The 16727-nt window shown below is 43.8% G+C and overlaps 1 protein-coding gene across 5 annotated transcripts in view; it reads right to left on the bottom strand.

The window, feature by feature from the left end:
• The window catches only part of HERC2 (HECT and RLD domain containing E3 ubiquitin protein ligase 2), a 316687-nt gene that overhangs the window by 200341 nt on the left and 99619 nt on the right, over window positions 1-16727 (bottom strand). For all 5 annotated transcript variants that reach the window (XM_049906042.1, XM_049906045.1, XM_049906044.1 and 2 more), the window contains exons 7-17: window positions 14079-14179; window positions 13201-13357; window positions 11448-11558; window positions 10753-10924; window positions 8901-9074; window positions 6593-6781; window positions 6185-6336; window positions 5039-5196; window positions 4837-4950; window positions 2487-2738; window positions 97-290 (exon numbers count right to left, since the gene is read on the bottom strand). In XM_049906042.1, coding sequence (XP_049761999.1) covers window positions 97-290; window positions 2487-2738; window positions 4837-4950; window positions 5039-5196; window positions 6185-6336; window positions 6593-6781; window positions 8901-9074; window positions 10753-10924; window positions 11448-11558; window positions 13201-13357; window positions 14079-14179 — 1774 coding nt within the window. The remainder of the gene's footprint in view (window positions 1-96; window positions 291-2486; window positions 2739-4836; window positions 4951-5038; window positions 5197-6184; window positions 6337-6592; window positions 6782-8900; window positions 9075-10752; window positions 10925-11447; window positions 11559-13200; window positions 13358-14078; window positions 14180-16727) is intronic.

Genomic DNA, 16727 nt, shown 5'->3' on the forward strand with positions numbered 1-16727 from the left:
AAAATCAACATACAAAATCAATTGTATTTCTACAGACAAGAAATGAACTGGAAACCAAAATGTTAAATCTACCAACCCACGCTGTGTATCCAGTACCTGGGCAGGCCCACAGGCAATTCCAACAATGTGCTTCGTATCCAGGCCCGGCAGCGCAGCAGGTTCTGGTTTGGTTACACGTAAGGTGTCAAAGTGCTGGCATTGGTCATTGCTTCCCCAGCTGTGGACCTCACTGTCCTCAGTCAAAGCGAGGCAGTGTGTGGAGCCTGCAGCCACATCAATCACTTTTTTTCCTACAAAGAAAGAATGATGCAGATTCAGCTGCAATCCTGTCACTTCTGTTTCAAGAAAATACTTTCACCAAGTCATTCAAGTCAGGAGATGTTTAATGTTAACTTCTACAGGACAATGGTTGCTTTAAAATTAAGCCCAATTCCTCTGCTTCAAGTGTGTTATTAAAACTCCTGGTGTATTTATTTTGCCAACTACAATTTGTTAAGACCCACTACTTACAGATAAAATAACGCTAGGGCATAAAAAGGACCTGTGATTTTTTTTTTTCTCCTCCTTATTCAGATTCTTACTCATGAAGAGACACGTGTATTTCTAATTAACCATGAAACCACATTCTTCTGCTCCAGGGTATAACCATGAAAAATACACTCTTCATTGACGATATTGTCTTAAAAGGAAATCCACTTTTCTCCAAAGTCAGATGATAAAAAAATATAAAACATTATTTCTATTTAAATGGTGTTAGCAAAGTACTACATTTTTGTAAAGCACTATACTTTTGCAAGTATCATATCTTAAGTCTAACACCACCAACACAACAAGGGCTATTTCTCAGAAATGTATCAAAAAATAATTCTGCTAAAAAATTCTACTACAGTAAAATTAAAAATTATACCCTAAGAGCCTGTCACAAGTTTTTAAAACAAAACGTATCAACTATACTTGAAATACTCTCAAGGTAAGGTATATCTACAAACGCAAACGAGGGAGCTGATTTCCTTTACTGATGGAGGGGAACATAAGCAAGAAGGCAAACGAAATTCAAAAACAGTTCTATAACATACTAGTAAATGCTATTACTCTACAACTTAACTCAGAAGCTCTGAAAATAATAACCACCCTTTAAGCACATTCAACTCCTAGTCATCAAGGTATTAACGTGCTTTAAAAAAAAATATTAGGAAAAGAACTGGCAAACATGAAAACCAAACCGGCCGCCATGATTTGGAGGCATCGAAGTTCCACCTAACAGGCCCACTTCCAAATCCCCTTGATAAAGAAGCAAAAATATAGACAAAGAAGGATGTATCAGAGCAAGGATCCTGCAAACCATAGCCCTCAGGCCAAATGCAGAGTGAGGCCTGTTTTTGAGACTAAAGCTTTACTGGAACACAGCCCCTTGTCTGTTTACATATTGTCTATGGCGTTTTTTGGGCAGCCACAGCAAAGCTGAGTTATTGGGACAGAGTACACCTCTCAAACCTAAAATATTTACTATCTCCTTTAAGAAAATGTTTATCCATCCTTTAAACACTAGACAAAAAGGCCCCATCTGATACATCTATTACTGACCTCTCCCTTCCTCCCTGCTTTCTTCTTACTCACCTGGCTCTTCACAAACTCTCCCTGGGTACAGAGACTGCCTAACATACCACACCAGGCCAACTTGTTTGGAAAATTTCAGTTCTCCCCTTAACAACAACAACAAAAAAAACCCCTCCTACAGCCCAACCACCACCGGCTCCTACTTGCCACAGGCTATCATCCATAACAAGAATACCATAAAAGCATTCAGGGGCCTTCGTCTAGCTCGTCCTTCTAGCCTCTTTTCTCACAGATTTTCCCACCCTCTTAACCATAATGGGTGGCTCATCACTGCAGAAGACACATGAACATACATCCACGTGTCTTGTTCTAACTTATTCCCTCTACCTAATACGCATGTTGGACACCTCAACCCCTTCTCTTCACCTATTAAGGCCAAGTTCAAATGAGACAACCCCAGTGGACCCAGCACTACCTCCAACTATATTCCAACAGCACCACGCATATCCACGGTCCTAGCGATTTCTAAAGTATAGCTACATGTGACTACCAAAACAACAGCTGATTTTATCAAGTCCATCTTAACCAAAAGAAAAAACAAACCGTTGCCGTCAAGTCAATTTCGGCTCACAGCGACCCACCTTAATGAATGATAAATGAATGCCTTTTAGAAAAAGAACTCTAAATTATTAGTAAAAGTCAATGAACTTTTATTAAATTTGATAAGAATTTTCCCAGGCCATTTTTTAAAATATATACAAATCAATTTTCAATTATTAATCTGTACTTAGAAAAATGTGAATGAAAGCTTTTAATAATGGTCTGTTCATGAAACATCTGTTAAAGACAAACAAAATCTGCCAACTTTAACAGATGATTAAAGAAATTGCCCCAGAGAGTTTAACAAACAGTATATACTTCCCACTTACCCTGCAGGCCTTCCAGTAGTTTTGGATAACGAACATGCTCCTCTGTTCCGTGTCCAAGTCTCTGATTATCACCTTTTCCCCATGAATAAACTTGGCCATCTTTTGTCAAAGCAATAGAAAATTGGCTTCCACAGCGTACTTTGACAACATCCAAGTCTTGAAGTTTTTCAATTAGCTTTGGCGTTTTGCAGCCATCACTACCGCCTCTGCCCAATTTCCCATAGTCACCATCTCCCCAAGACCACACTTGACCTAAAAACATACAAATGTATTTTTTTTTTTTAAAAAAGTACACTCTAATGGAAACTTTTAAATGGCTGAAAATAAGGCATTCAATAAAGCACACAAATCTGGACCACCAATGTATACAGTTAACACTAAACAGATGTCACCAACAAAATGAAATCTAGTTTATATATGAGCTTAATATATAAGCAATTAGCAAGGGGAAGTTGGATTTTCTTCTTGTTTTAACTGAATGAATAATGAAATCCCGATTCTTACTGGCTTGGGCTCAATAACAGGACTTTAACCAAGTCCTGAGCACTGGCAATCCCCTCCCTAAAACACAACAGCTGATGCTCATGGTATGGCAACTGCTCCAGGCCTGCGGACCATTCTAGTTGTCTGCACACTTCTGTTCCCATCATGCTAACCAAGAGTCAACCACACGATTGTACTTGTTCTCAATTCTATTTGTTATAGTAATTACAAAATTTAATTAATGTGGTACGATGAGTTCCCTTATATGGCCTTCTGCCCTTGGTTTCTGGAAACGGAACTTAGGGGATTTCCCAAGTTGCTGGCTGCCCCTGAGGGTTTGTTACTTTTGCCCAGTCTGACTAGAGAGGCTCCCCACCCCCATCCTGTCCCCAATTACTGACAAGAAGCGTGACCTCTGCCTGGTCTGGCTGGGGAGCCTTATCCGGTAATTAATACGGAGCTCAACCTTTGCCCAGTTCAGCTGAAGAGCCCCACCCGGTAACTGACAAGGAGAATGCCCAGTAACTAACAGAAGAATACAAAGACTGCCTTATAAAAAGCCCTGGACACGGAGGCTCCACGGGGCTTCCAGGTCAATGAGAGTCCGGAGGGATGGGGCGCACCCTTTGGACAGAGAAGCTCTGTGATGGAAAGCCTCTGAGACACGGTTGTAAGTGCTGTGCTGAAGGGCGCAGAGAGCTGTACTGATAAAGAGTTGTGCTGAGAGGAGTACCGCAGAGCTGTCCTGAGCAAGAGAAGAACTGTAGAAGAGCTAGCAGAACTGCACAGCACCTTACTTGCAGCACCCCAAGAGCTGCCTTGGTGGGAGCCATTTCTGCTCTGTGTCATGGAGCATTTCCTAGCTGAAGAGTTTCCTGGCTGGTGAGAGTAAACATCTGTTCTTCGGAGGATAAATGCATCCCCTTGAAACACAAGAGACCACATGCTAGGACCCCTTCTGGACCTCGCCCTGTGCATTTTTTCATTTATATCCTTCTCGGTTATATTAAAGTTGTTATTGTAGGTATACTGTTTTGGTGAGCTCTGTGGGTCACTCTACAAATCACTGGACCTAAACAGAGTAGTGGGCCTGGATGGTCTGAAGTGCAGGGGGTTGCGTGGACCCCTGTGCTTGCAGCTGGTATCTGCTGACTTAGCCCTGAGTGGCTAGGGATGAGATACAAGGGATATAAGCGCATCTAGGGTCGGGACTGGCCAGGGAAGGAACACGTGTGGTATAGGATATGTTATCCACCACAGAATTTGGTGTCAGAGATGAGTGATCTGAGTTTCCCTGGACAGGTCTGCACAATTGGCACTGTACATAGGTAGGACTGCTGATTTGAAATCCATGCTCCCTGCAATTAAATATTACATCAGTGGATAAAATCCAACGACAAAAAAAAATTTTTTTTTTTTTAACTTTTAATCTGAAAACAAAGTTGACTACTTTGCAAAAACGCAATAAAAGTGAACTGCTTAAAAAAAAAAAAAACCATTAAAGAAGATAAAGACAAAATGGTAAAAGGTGAGAAGAGAAATCAAGATTCTATGTTCAGACCGCTCCATAAGCGACTTGGTTCCCATTCTATTTTAGATAAACCAAGAATCAGCAAACTTCTTCTTAAAGGACCAGGTGGCAAATATTTAAAGGTGGTAACCATTAACTAGCTGTCTGGCTTTGGGCAAGCCCAAGCCATTTAACTTCTTTGAGAAGCCCCTTCACAAAGGACACTGAGACCCAAACCCACTTAAAGGCCCACAATCTCTCGGGCGGGCTAATTCTCGAGGGCCACTGTATTCCAAACCTTCATCTGATGTGCCCCACCCTCAGGAGACGGCCCAGGACAGCGTAAGCTCCACTTACCGTTCTCAGTCACAGCTAGGGTCTGAGCATCCCCACTCCCACATGCCACATCGATAACCTTCAGTCCTTTCAGCCCAGCGACAAGCACCGGAATGACCTCGTCCTCACTGGAGCCTTGAAACAGATAGGGCTATCGTTACTGCCAAGTCCTCCTAAAAGGCAACTTCCCAGCACACACTCTGTCCTCACATAGCAGACGTACCATGACCCAATCGGCCGTAGTTTCCCCGGCCCCATGTGTATAGCTCCCCCTCAGCCGTGATGGCCGCACTGTACGTGCTTCCACAAGCAATGTGCACCACGTGCTTCCCAGCCTGCTTTCCAGAAAAAGCAGAGATCACCTTAGGCTCTTCCAGAGGCCTGTGGAGAGAAAAACGACGTATGTGAATGCCCTTTTAGGCATTTTTATTGCTGTTGAAGAGAAAAATTCACTATCGGGAATAAACTATCGTAGTGTCAAGGCTGTCTCTACTTTCAAATGTCTTATGAAGTAATTAAGGCAATATATAATTCAAAAACCTAACATCTCCACGACTAAACTTTGTTAAATAGGTATCCAATGCCAAGCATGGTATCTAGCAAGATTTCAAAACACCTGTTAAAGATGTGTACAAGCACATGAAAGTTCAAAGCAGCTTTAGTCACAAGACTCCAAAACTGGAAATGACCCAAAAGCCCATGAACTGAAGAATAAACCAACTGTGGTGCAGCTACACAACGGAACACTATTCAGCAAAATCTCCGGTTTCAGCCGAGGGCAAAAGTCTCTTTCACCAGTTTCCAAACACAACAGCACTGTGTAAAAGAGCCTCGTCATTCCACAGGAACGGGCAGACCTTTCATCTTTTTTTATTTTTTTTTTACAGCCTTGCATCTTTAACTTAACCATTTTCTCTGTTTATTTCTGGTCTCTCAAGGAATAGCAAGTTTCCACCAGATAAAGTAATATTAAAAAATCATTCGTTTTAGCACCTGTGATAATGGTACAATGGTTCAAAAACAGGGGACCTTTTCTGTTAGAGAACGGGGAAACATTTATGAATGCAACGATAGCAGTGTGAAATTCGCTTCTGAAAGCGCCATCCATCGTGGGGGTTGCCATGTGAGCAAATGAAAGAGAAGCAGCCAAAGTCTGGTGGTTGTCGAAGCCAAGGAAGAAGAGCACGAGGCCAGCTTATGTCACTCTCTGTGCTGTGGAGATCCCACAGCATCGCCAAAGGCAGACACATCCAGCACACATGTCAGATCAGCTCTGAAAAAACCCAATCGCACTTTTATTTTGTCACTCTATTTTAGATGCAGCAACATAAAGGAGCACATATCAGTTAAAGAATAGCACCATACGTACACAGTGTCCCCGTGGCCTAGTCGTCCCCCATCCCCACAGCCCCAGGAGTAAACCTCTCCAGTGGCTGCCAAAGCCAGGTAATGGTGACCATCAGAATGTGCAGCGATTTTTATGATGTTTCTAGAAGCAAGACCCTGGACCAGTTGTGGGGCCTGGAAGAGTAAAAATAGGAAGAAAAAATAGAAATCAATACAAAAATAATGAAAATAGCATGAATTTTCCCAAATAGTACACCTAACTTTAACAAACCCTACCCTAGCACTGGCTGTCCATTTCTCCACTCCAACCACCTAACACTCACAGAACAACAGAGACTTGACTTGCTTGAGTCAGGACAGCTCAGCCCTGTGCTCCAAGGGAGGAATGCCTGCCCCTCATAGGAATACCAGGCCCAGCTGAAGCACCTACCAGAGCATCGCTGTTGTAGGCCTGAGTGTACACGCGGCCGCTCCGCGACAAGATGAGGAAACGCTTCTCCGCACAGGCAATCTGCGTGACCCCCAGGCTGGCGAGGCCTTCACATTGAATGGGACCAATCACATTGGCATAGTATTTCCATCCTATCAACCCCCAACCTATGACCTCTTGCAATGATCCCTGTAAGATAGTAAATATTTTCTTTATAAGAGCAAGGAAATCTCTTTCTCAGACAAAAAAATAACTCATTCTAGTAGTAACAATAAAATATAATAAGCTAATAACAAAATAAGTAAAGAAAGGAGCTATGATTCAAAATATGAAAATAACATAACATTCTATGTTAAACATAAAGGCCCCAGTTAACACATAAGATGAAGGGACTGAACAGGTTACTTTTCCATACCAGTTCATTTTAAAAGAGCCCAATAAAAAGTACCACATGTTATGAGACTTCATCTCACATATTTTGTACATGTTACCAGGAGGGACCAGTCCCTGGACATCATGCTTGGTAGAGGGTCAGTAAAAAAGAGGAAGACCCTCAATGAGATGGATTGACGCAGTGGCTGCAACAATGGGCTCAAGCATGGCAACAACTGTGAGGATGGCACAGGACCGGGCAGTGTTTCGTTCTGTTGTACATGGGTCACTGTGAGTCGGAACCAACTCAACGGCACCAACACCACCACATGGGGACCTTAAATGCATTAGAAAAACAATGCTCAAACTGAACCAGGTAACCATTTCATACCATAACAGCCAAAATTCCAGAACCCTAAGCTCCCTGCAGTGAGGCCCTGGAGTGACCAGTGTTCCTCCTGTGGACGTGTCCATTAGGCATCAACTGTTCCAGGGCAATGTGGCGACATTCATCAAACACATCCAGCACATATGCCCAGCCACCCCACTAAGGACTTCACTGCTTGCCCACACATGGATGCCCACACACGTGCACACGTACATACAGAGGACTACATATACCAGATTAATCATTGTAGCACTATTTAAGATGCAAAATACTGGCAACAACCTAAGTGTCCACCAACAGGAGACTAGTCAAAGACAAAAATCATGATATAGCCACACACAGAATACTAAGCTGCTTTAAAAAAAAACAAAAAAAGAAGCTCTCTATATCGATACATAAAGATCTTCAGTGTATACTGTTAAAAAAAAAAGCTACAAAGTATATGTAACATACCCACCATTGCTGTCTAGTCGATTCGGACTCATAGCGGCCCTATAGGGCAGAGTAGAACTGCCCCACAGAGCTTCCAAGGAGCACCTGGGGGAGCTGAACTGCCAACTTTTTGGTTAGCAGCCGCAGCACTTAACCACTACACCACCAGGGTTTCCATATGTAACATGCTACCTCTACAATAAGAAAGGAGGAAAAAATAAGAATATTCATTCCAGAAAACACTGAAAGAATACGTAAGAGACTAAAGAAGCAATAAGGAGCAGGAAGAGGAACTTGGTAGGCATAAGTGGGGTACAGTGTGTCTGTACATATATTTTTATTTTGAGCCATATGAATATATTTTTCTCATGACTAAAAAAAATTCTTCACATTAAAAATAGAGCTAGAAGAACTGGATTAAAAACCAGGATTACTCTCTATGTGACCCTGGGAGCTAATTACCATCTAAACTACACTGTAGACAACCAAGTAAGATGGCGTGTGAGGCTGCAGTCAATCTCCACACGCACACATCCCATACACACCAACCTCACCAAGCTAGTGTTATTACTCCTAGAACCAGGTTCGCACCAGACAGCCCACTTTCAGAGCTTCTAGTGCACAAGCAATATGCTGGAACTTTGCTGTGGCTGTTGAGAAAGACGAGCTCTCTGGGGACGTGCCCCCTGAACCTGGAGCCTGGGACACAAGATGGGTCCCTTGACTCCTGTGCACCTCAGCTGCCCCCACCTACTTGATGAGGCTTCCAAGAAGATCGTCCAAGGAAACTCTGAAAAGGCACAGTGCCTGGCATGTGATGAGCATCCCACAACTGTACACCACTACCACCACCAGACTGCCTGGATGGCAGCTGCTACCAAGAGTCACACCAGTACCCCAGGGGATAGCAGATGCCACTCACAGGACAGTTCTAATGTGCCAAAGCTACGGAAGATCATGCGGTCACTCACTCTGACTATGGTACACATTTTTAAAAGCAATAAAGCAGCTCTCACCCACGATATCATACAAAGCAAGAATCACACAAGTACAGAATAAGAAGCTGGGGGAATTACTAATTATAAAGCATATAAAGAAGACCACCACAGCAAATACCTTGTGAGATGTTGGAGAGCTACATAGAGGAGGCATACAGGGGGTTGCTAGGCGGTCCAGATGGGCTGTGACAACGACTGCCGTCTGTCGTAAGTCGATGGCCAGCTCATTGTCTTGTGGCAGGGTAAGGTACCTCAGGAAACTCTCATTGGGGCTCAGAGGGCCAGATAAGAGCTAGAAAGAAATGCAAACATCCTGAGAAATGGTGGGAAAAATTAAAGTAACACAATTAGCCTGTAGCTACTCTTTATATTTTGGTATTTACAGGTATGTACTGTTAATCTGTTCACTTTGGCCATTAAATGATAAACATTGACTACACACTTCTACTACTTTGTATACGTCTGTTCTGCTATACGTCAGCTGAATGCCAGAGGTGTCCACTCCATGTGGACTAGTAACACAGCCCAAACCTTCCTGCAAGGTCACGCCTCCCCCAGGACCTTCCAGAACAATCTTCCAGGTGGCACAGACAGCACTTCTACCTGACTTTAAAAACTAAACACAAAACTCCTTGTTTTAATTTAAATGCTGCTCATTCTGGGAAAAAAAATCTAATTTTATTTGCAAATTAAGTCAGAGTTCAATTCTGCCAAATAATAAATTAGGTTGAACCATTATAATGGAACGGCTACATTCTTCCAGAAAAGACTTGCAAAACTAAACACCTACTTCTAAAAAGAAGTAGTCGAGGGGTTGAGGCCTCAGGCTCGAATGAGCCAAGGTGGACTTCAGGCCTGCTCGGGTAGCTGCAGTCTGGGCAGGGCCTCCCCTTTTTTCTGATATGTATTTAAAATGTGTGTTTGACACTTAATATAGTAACATAATTTAAATGGACAGTTATACCAGTGATTCCCAATAAAAAAGCATGATGGGGGAGAGAGAAATGAAGAGTTACCCGGCTCTCGCAGGCATAGTCTCAAAATCAAACAGTAAGCTGGCTGGATGTGTGTTTGTTCATGTAGACAAAGTAACATTTCATGTTAGATAGCTCCTTTGAGCCTTAAGACGATGGCCTAATCCTCGATGTGAACTCAATGCATGGCCTCCTTATGTTATCTATCTGCTGCAAATATCAATGATGAGCTACCTGAGTCTCACCTTTTGCACCTGAAATACATCAGGGGTTCTACTCATCTTCATTCCTCTACTAACAACAACTTCACCGAAGTGAACACGCCTTCTTTACATCTTCCGTGGCATCTAAATCTCACCTCCATCACAACAAATGCACACACGAGCTGCTGAGAGCACACAAGCACTAAACCCCACGCACATAAGGGCTACGTTGCTGTAGCATAGCAGAAGGAAACTGTACAGTCAACACGCAGTAGAGTCAACACGGGCTCTCTCAAACTACAAGTGGATATATATGTCAACACACAAATTCCTCCTACAACCCAAAAACAAAAACGCAAAGCCCAGTGACTCTGGCCACGACTTAGCACATCAAAGAATCCTCATCTTCTCAGGAGACGTTCTAGCACACCATGGCCTGCACACCTGCCTTACCTGACCACGTACCAACACACCCAGGGACAACCATCTCCACACCACAGCCTGCACACCTGCCTTACCTGACCACGTACCGACACCCCCAGAGACAACCATCTCCACGGACATGCACCCTGGCCTAGCTGACGGAAGCCTCCCAACTTTAAAATCACCGGGCCCAGCGTGCCACAGATGCTTATGTGCGCTTCAGCCCTGGTCTAGCTGACGGAAGCCTCCCAGCTTTAAAATCGCCAGGCCCAGCATGCCACGGGTGCTTACATGCATGTCAGCCCTGGTCTAGCTGACGGGAGCCTCCCAACTTTACAATCACCGGGCCCAGCGTGCCACGGGTGCTTACGTGTGTGTCAGCCTCAGGGTGCAGCAGGTCCTTACTGCCAAGGATACTCTGGAACCTCTGCAGCAGGGGCAGCAGGGGGGCACTGGTGCCCTGTGCAGACCGCTCGTTGTCAGTTTCTCGGGCACCGCTGTCCCACAACTGAAGCAACAACATGATGGCAGATAACATTTGGCTAAAAGAGAAAAATACATTCTCTAGTAAAAGCAGATTAACATTTTGCCATGGTTCATCAACAATGAAAGCAAACTGCTAAACAAAATTGACAAGATGCACTGGATGTAGAAGGAAGCTAAAATAATACCATGGAAACAGTTCTCGATATACAATTACTGACACAGCACCAAGATTCTAGCACAAGACACCGACCTGCTTTTTAACCAAAAATACAATACCACAGTCTACAGTAAGTTCAGACAGCTCTTTCGATGAGGAATTTCCAATACCTCAGATTAATGGAAAAATAATTATTTTAGAAAACTACAATACAAGAACAGTTTCTAAAATACCAGGCATAAAAAAGGAGGTGAAGAAAATCTAATTGTACCTGGCTTTGAAAGAAAGAGTGGGCCCTTTGAATAGAGAGCGCCATGCATTTGCCACAGTCACCAGCAATTAAATGCAAGGTCGTAAGATACAACAGCTTGATGGATACAGGGGCACCTCCCTAAAGCACTGGCATCCCATGGCACCCTCACCTCAGCGTGCCCCTCTGCACAGCCAGCTCCAACAGGATGGCCAGGGCCAAGTGTTGGTCCTGCAGGGGAATGCTCCCCGGTCCTTTGGTGCCAGGCGTTCCATGAACATCCCTGAAACAAGAGCAGTTGATGCAGGATAAATAGGTATCAGAGAAAGTCATCATGCTTAAGATACTAGTAAAATATTAATGTTATATTCTCTCTCCCACAGAAAAAAATACTTAGAATTCTGCAACTTGCTACCCAAATTGTTTCAGAGATTTTAAAGTATAAAATTAACCTGTAAAGGTGTATTTTATTAACAATACTACTAGTTCACATACTGTAAGATATAATTAGAAGACATATTCCAAGTTTCTGAAGCATAAAATAATTTATATCATTTATTAATATTTAAATATTTTTTACAATTTCAATGAAGTGTAAGGTTTTAGCATACCAACAGTCCCCTACAGTCCTGGAGAAGAACCAATTTCTCCAACTACCTGAAAATCTACAGACAAAATATCTATGCTTATTTTTATCTCCGATCAAAGAAAAAATTTAACTTTTTTCCATTATTCCGTTCTAACTAGTTTTCTTGTTCCCAGATCAAAGGACAATCTCGTGATATCGCCCTTATAGTTGAATTTTTCAGATTAATTGCAAGCTTCTTTCTCAGGGTCCTCAGCCTCCCCTCTGTGGTGATGCCTTCATCAGCCCTCCCAAGAAGGGTCCTCAGGCCCCCTGGCATGGAAGCCAGCAGCACCCCAGCCAGTGAAAGGGGCCAGCAGTGAGCTCCAACAGCACCCCAGTCAGTGAAAGGGGCCTGCAGTGAGCTCCAGCAGCACCCTGGTCAGTGAAAGGGGCCCACAGTGAGCTCCAGCAGCACCCCCGTCAGTGAGAGGGGCCCACAGTGAGCTCCAGCAGCACCCCGGTCAGTGAGAGGGGCCCACAGTGAGCTCCAGCAGCACCCCGGTCAGTGAGAGTGGCCCGCACTGAGCTCCAGCAGCACCCCGGTCAGTGAGAGGGGCCCGCACTGAGCTCCAGCAGCACCCCGGTCAGTGAGAGGGGCCCACACTGAGCTCCAGCAGCACCCCGGTCAGTGAGAGGGGCCTGCAGTGAGCTCCAGCAGCACCCCGGTCAGTGAGAGGGGCTCGCAGTGAGCCCCGCTGAGGGGGCACACAGGCCTCACTCCTCTACGCTGTCTAGGCTGCTGAATCTCTACTGACCGTGTATTATTTTTAATTTAAAAAAACGGAACGAAAATGCACAGCATCCAACATGTGAGCTCATGTTTTTCCTTACAAAGAAATGACTCACATTCGAATTTTTAAAAATATACTAAAACAACTAAATTTAGGTTTAAACATTGCATCTAAGGTGAAATAGAGGATAAAAGTGGTTGTTTATTCCAATGTTACCAATTAAGACTTTAAACACATACCACCAATCATCAGGACAGTGGCATTTTCATTTCCACCAATGGGCACACAGTAAGTGCTCAAACACATTTTTAATAACTGATTACCAAATCAGAAAGTATCTGAAAAAAATAAATTACAGAAAGCACCTTTATTTTTCTATCCTATTCCATATGACAGCTTCCTGGGTCAAATCAGAATATCTTAAATCATTTTAAAAAGCTGAAACCCAAACCCTGGAATCACAAAGCTGAGGATGTGCTGCGAACACACATCACAAACTAACCTGCCGTGTGGAGAAGACGATTGTTGGAACCTTCCTATAGAAAGATATGACAAGAGGAACCTACCCTGTCACGACGGACCTGAGGAATCTGGTCGCTCTTTCCACAACCTCTAGCCACACAGAAGACACGGTGCTCTCATCAAAGAGAGACGCCTCAGGAAGTGCTCTCAGCGCATCCAGGGACTCCTGCAACAGCTCGCTGCACAGGTCTGCGTCCTCACCTGGGCACACACACACACACACTTCAGAGGAGGCCGTGCACTGCTCGGCAGCACTGACCATCCAGGCTCCTCCTCACACTAATGCGCAAGCCTCCCAAATCTCAGCTGGAGAGACACCACTGTCCCATTTTCACTCCCTCACCCCCCTCTCCATGATTTACCCAAAGAACTCAAGAGGCTAAAATTTAATACCCAAACCCCACTGCTATCATGTCAATTCCGACTCACAGCAACCCCACGGTGTTTCCAAGGCTGTAAATCTATGGAAGCAAACTGCCATATCTTTCTCCAGGAGCTGTGGGTGGTTTTGAACCACTGACTTTTCAGTTGGCAATCAATCACTTTAACCACTGTACCACCAGGGCTCTCTCAAATTTAATACACTTGCCTCAAAGTCAACTTTGTATCATATGGCTCTTACATGTGCGATACTAACGTCTTGTTCTTCTAGAAAATAAATCAGAACTTGGGGCCCTCCACTGTACTGGTTTATTTAGGGATGGGTGTGTGCACACACACTTTTATTAAAGAAACACAGACTGAAAGGCCAAAAAGACTCTAAAGCCTCTCATTGTTCAGATAAAGAAATGAGGCACAGGGTGTGGGGGCTATCCAAAGCCAGGGGGAAGGCTGAATGGGGAGCCAAGTTGAGTAGCACGCCCAGACTACTACTGAGTCAGGGAAACAGAACACCACGCTGGGCACACTGTTCACACATTACCTGACCGCCAGGCTCTGCGTAAGAACGCAAAGGCGAAAGAAAGGGCTGCTCGGGATCCAACTCTCGCAAGTCCTTCAACCCCTTTGCCTGTGGGTCGGGAACTGTGGACGACACACACGGGGGGGCTGTGATAACTGGTCAATCAAGGGATGTGCAAATGCTAAAACAGAGTAAATATTATGGAAGGATTCGTGCCAAAATGGGCTTAGTGGTTTTTTTAGATGGTAGCATTACGAGTGACTTTTTTTTCTAAGCTTTCATCAAATGTCTTTCATTGTTTATTCCTTTTGAAAAAATATATTTACAAGAAATTGTAAATGACTTGGAAAAATGTTCATCAAATCATCTTAGGGAGCTGACATTCTAGCTGGGGAGGGCAGAAGATGAAGACAATAAACAGGGAAGTCATAAATGGGGAGAGAGGTGCCACACAGGCAGAGAGGCAGGCGAGGGTGAAGAGCACACAGAGAATCCTAAAAACACACTCGGACATTGCTCTGTGAAGTCTGAACACTGACCGGTGATCGTTCATGTCTTAGACCTACAGGAGGGGTAGGCTTAAGGCCCTACAGGCTTGTCCTGTTCCTTCGCACTCCCACCCTTCATGGTTACCTCTCTCCAGAACTGGGTGTTTTATCACCCTCATGTATCTTTTTAAAGTTTTTACTACATACACACATTAATTTAATAGGACTTAGTTTCACTTTGCATATTTTCCAAAAGTTATACAAAAGGTACCATAAAAATCATCCTGAAAAAAGAAAAAAACATACAAAAATGTTTGGGATAGATCAACTGAATCAGGCATGACAAATGATTTTATTTTCCACTTTATACTTAATCGTATTCTCCAAATTTATTATAATTTATACTTCCATAATCTGGAGAAACTGCTATTAAAAACAGGTAATGATAAAAAATGATCTTCCCAAGATACAACGTCAAGTAAAATTAAAATGAAGGCCATGGGGCCCCTAAGTGGGCAGTCACTATGCATGTTTCTGCAAATACTTGACAGCACATGGAACAGCTCTAAAGGAGACATGAGAAACGGTCACTAGGGGCTGCCTCTGAGGAGGGGACTGGGTGTCTGGGAGACAGGACTGAGGAGAGCTAACCTTCAGTTCTGAATGAGAAATACAAACCACAGGAGGTACAGATGTGAAGAGGACATTAGTCTTGAAGAGTGGAAGTGCGTGTGCCGAGTGCGTTTGGAGAAGGCAGGAAGACTGCCTGGAGAGAGCGCCCTCTAAGAAAGCTGCTCCAGAAGCTGCTTGAAGCTTGGGCTCTCTGCAGCAATTGGGACCTTGTCCCTGGAAAAAGAGCCCCTAGCCCTGAGACTGTACAATGTCAGCTAAACCTGCGCCAGGTAAATCATCAAGGAGTGGCTCTCCAATGTACAGACGTTCAAGGAAGAAAAAAGAAATAGCCTAGACCCTCCTCTACCCACGCCAATCAAGTACCCAACCCACAGCAAGTTCCACAAAAAGGTAAAGCCTCCTACAATTCAGTAAACCGAGGAACATGGAAAATGAATCTACAAACACTTAGGACCACAATGAGGTATCACCATACGCCAGTCAGAATGACTAAAAAAACAAAAACAAAAAAAAGGGCAACGTCAAATGCTGGCAAGCGTGTGCAGAAACTGCATCGCTTACACGCTGCTGGTGGGAATGTGAAATGGTATCGCCACTCCAGGAACAACATGGAAATTCCTTATCAAACTAAACATACAACCCAGCAACTACACTCTTGGGTACTTATCCCAGAGGAATGAAACATGTTCACACAAAGCCTGCATACAAATATTCAAACCAACTTTATCTGTAATACCCAAAACTGGAAACAACCCAGGTATTCTTCAAGAGATGAATGATTAAACCAACTGTGGTACCTCATACCATGAAATACTACACAGCAATAAAAAGGAATGAACTACTGATATACACAACTTGCACGAGCTCCAGCGAGTTACACTGAGTGAGAAAAGTCAATCTCTAAAGATTACATGATTGAGATGGAGAACGGATTAGTGGTTGCCAATGGTTAGGAGAGGGGAGAACGAGGGTTCTCTGTTCTCTATGTCTTGACTGTGATGGTGCTCTTACTAATGTGTACATGTGATAAAACTGCACAGAAATACACACACAAATGAGAACTGACGAGATCTGCGTAAGGCTGTTGGACTGTATCAACGTCAATGTCTTGGTCGTAGATTACTGTTTTGCAAGATGCTGCCACAGAGAAGAACAGCAGGGAAGGGCACATGAAATCTATATTATTTCTTACAGAATCTCTCTGTACTATTTCTTACAACTCCAAATGAATCTACAACAATCTCATAATAAAAAGTTTTTGTTTTTTAAATTTGGGAAATTCCTCCATTTATTGAAAGATATACTCCATGGCAGTGAATCAGTTAACACTATTTCATCACAAAGGAAAAAGCGCACAGTAAATTCAGCTGGGCTCACAGCCACTCTGTATCTTAGGGAACGCACTCTGACCGGACATACATACAGGATGCTCAGAGAATCTTAGATTCTACCGCCCACTTATGCAGATTCCCCTCCACCACCCATGACCACCACAAGCGGCCGTCCCTCTCCCGGCAAAAAGGAAAGACACAACCATGCCACTGGCTGT

The sequence above is a fragment of the Elephas maximus genome, chromosome 13 (genome assembly GCF_024166365.1).
Source record: "Elephas maximus indicus isolate mEleMax1 chromosome 13, mEleMax1 primary haplotype, whole genome shotgun sequence".
NCBI lineage: Eukaryota > Metazoa > Chordata > Mammalia > Proboscidea > Elephantidae > Elephas > Elephas maximus.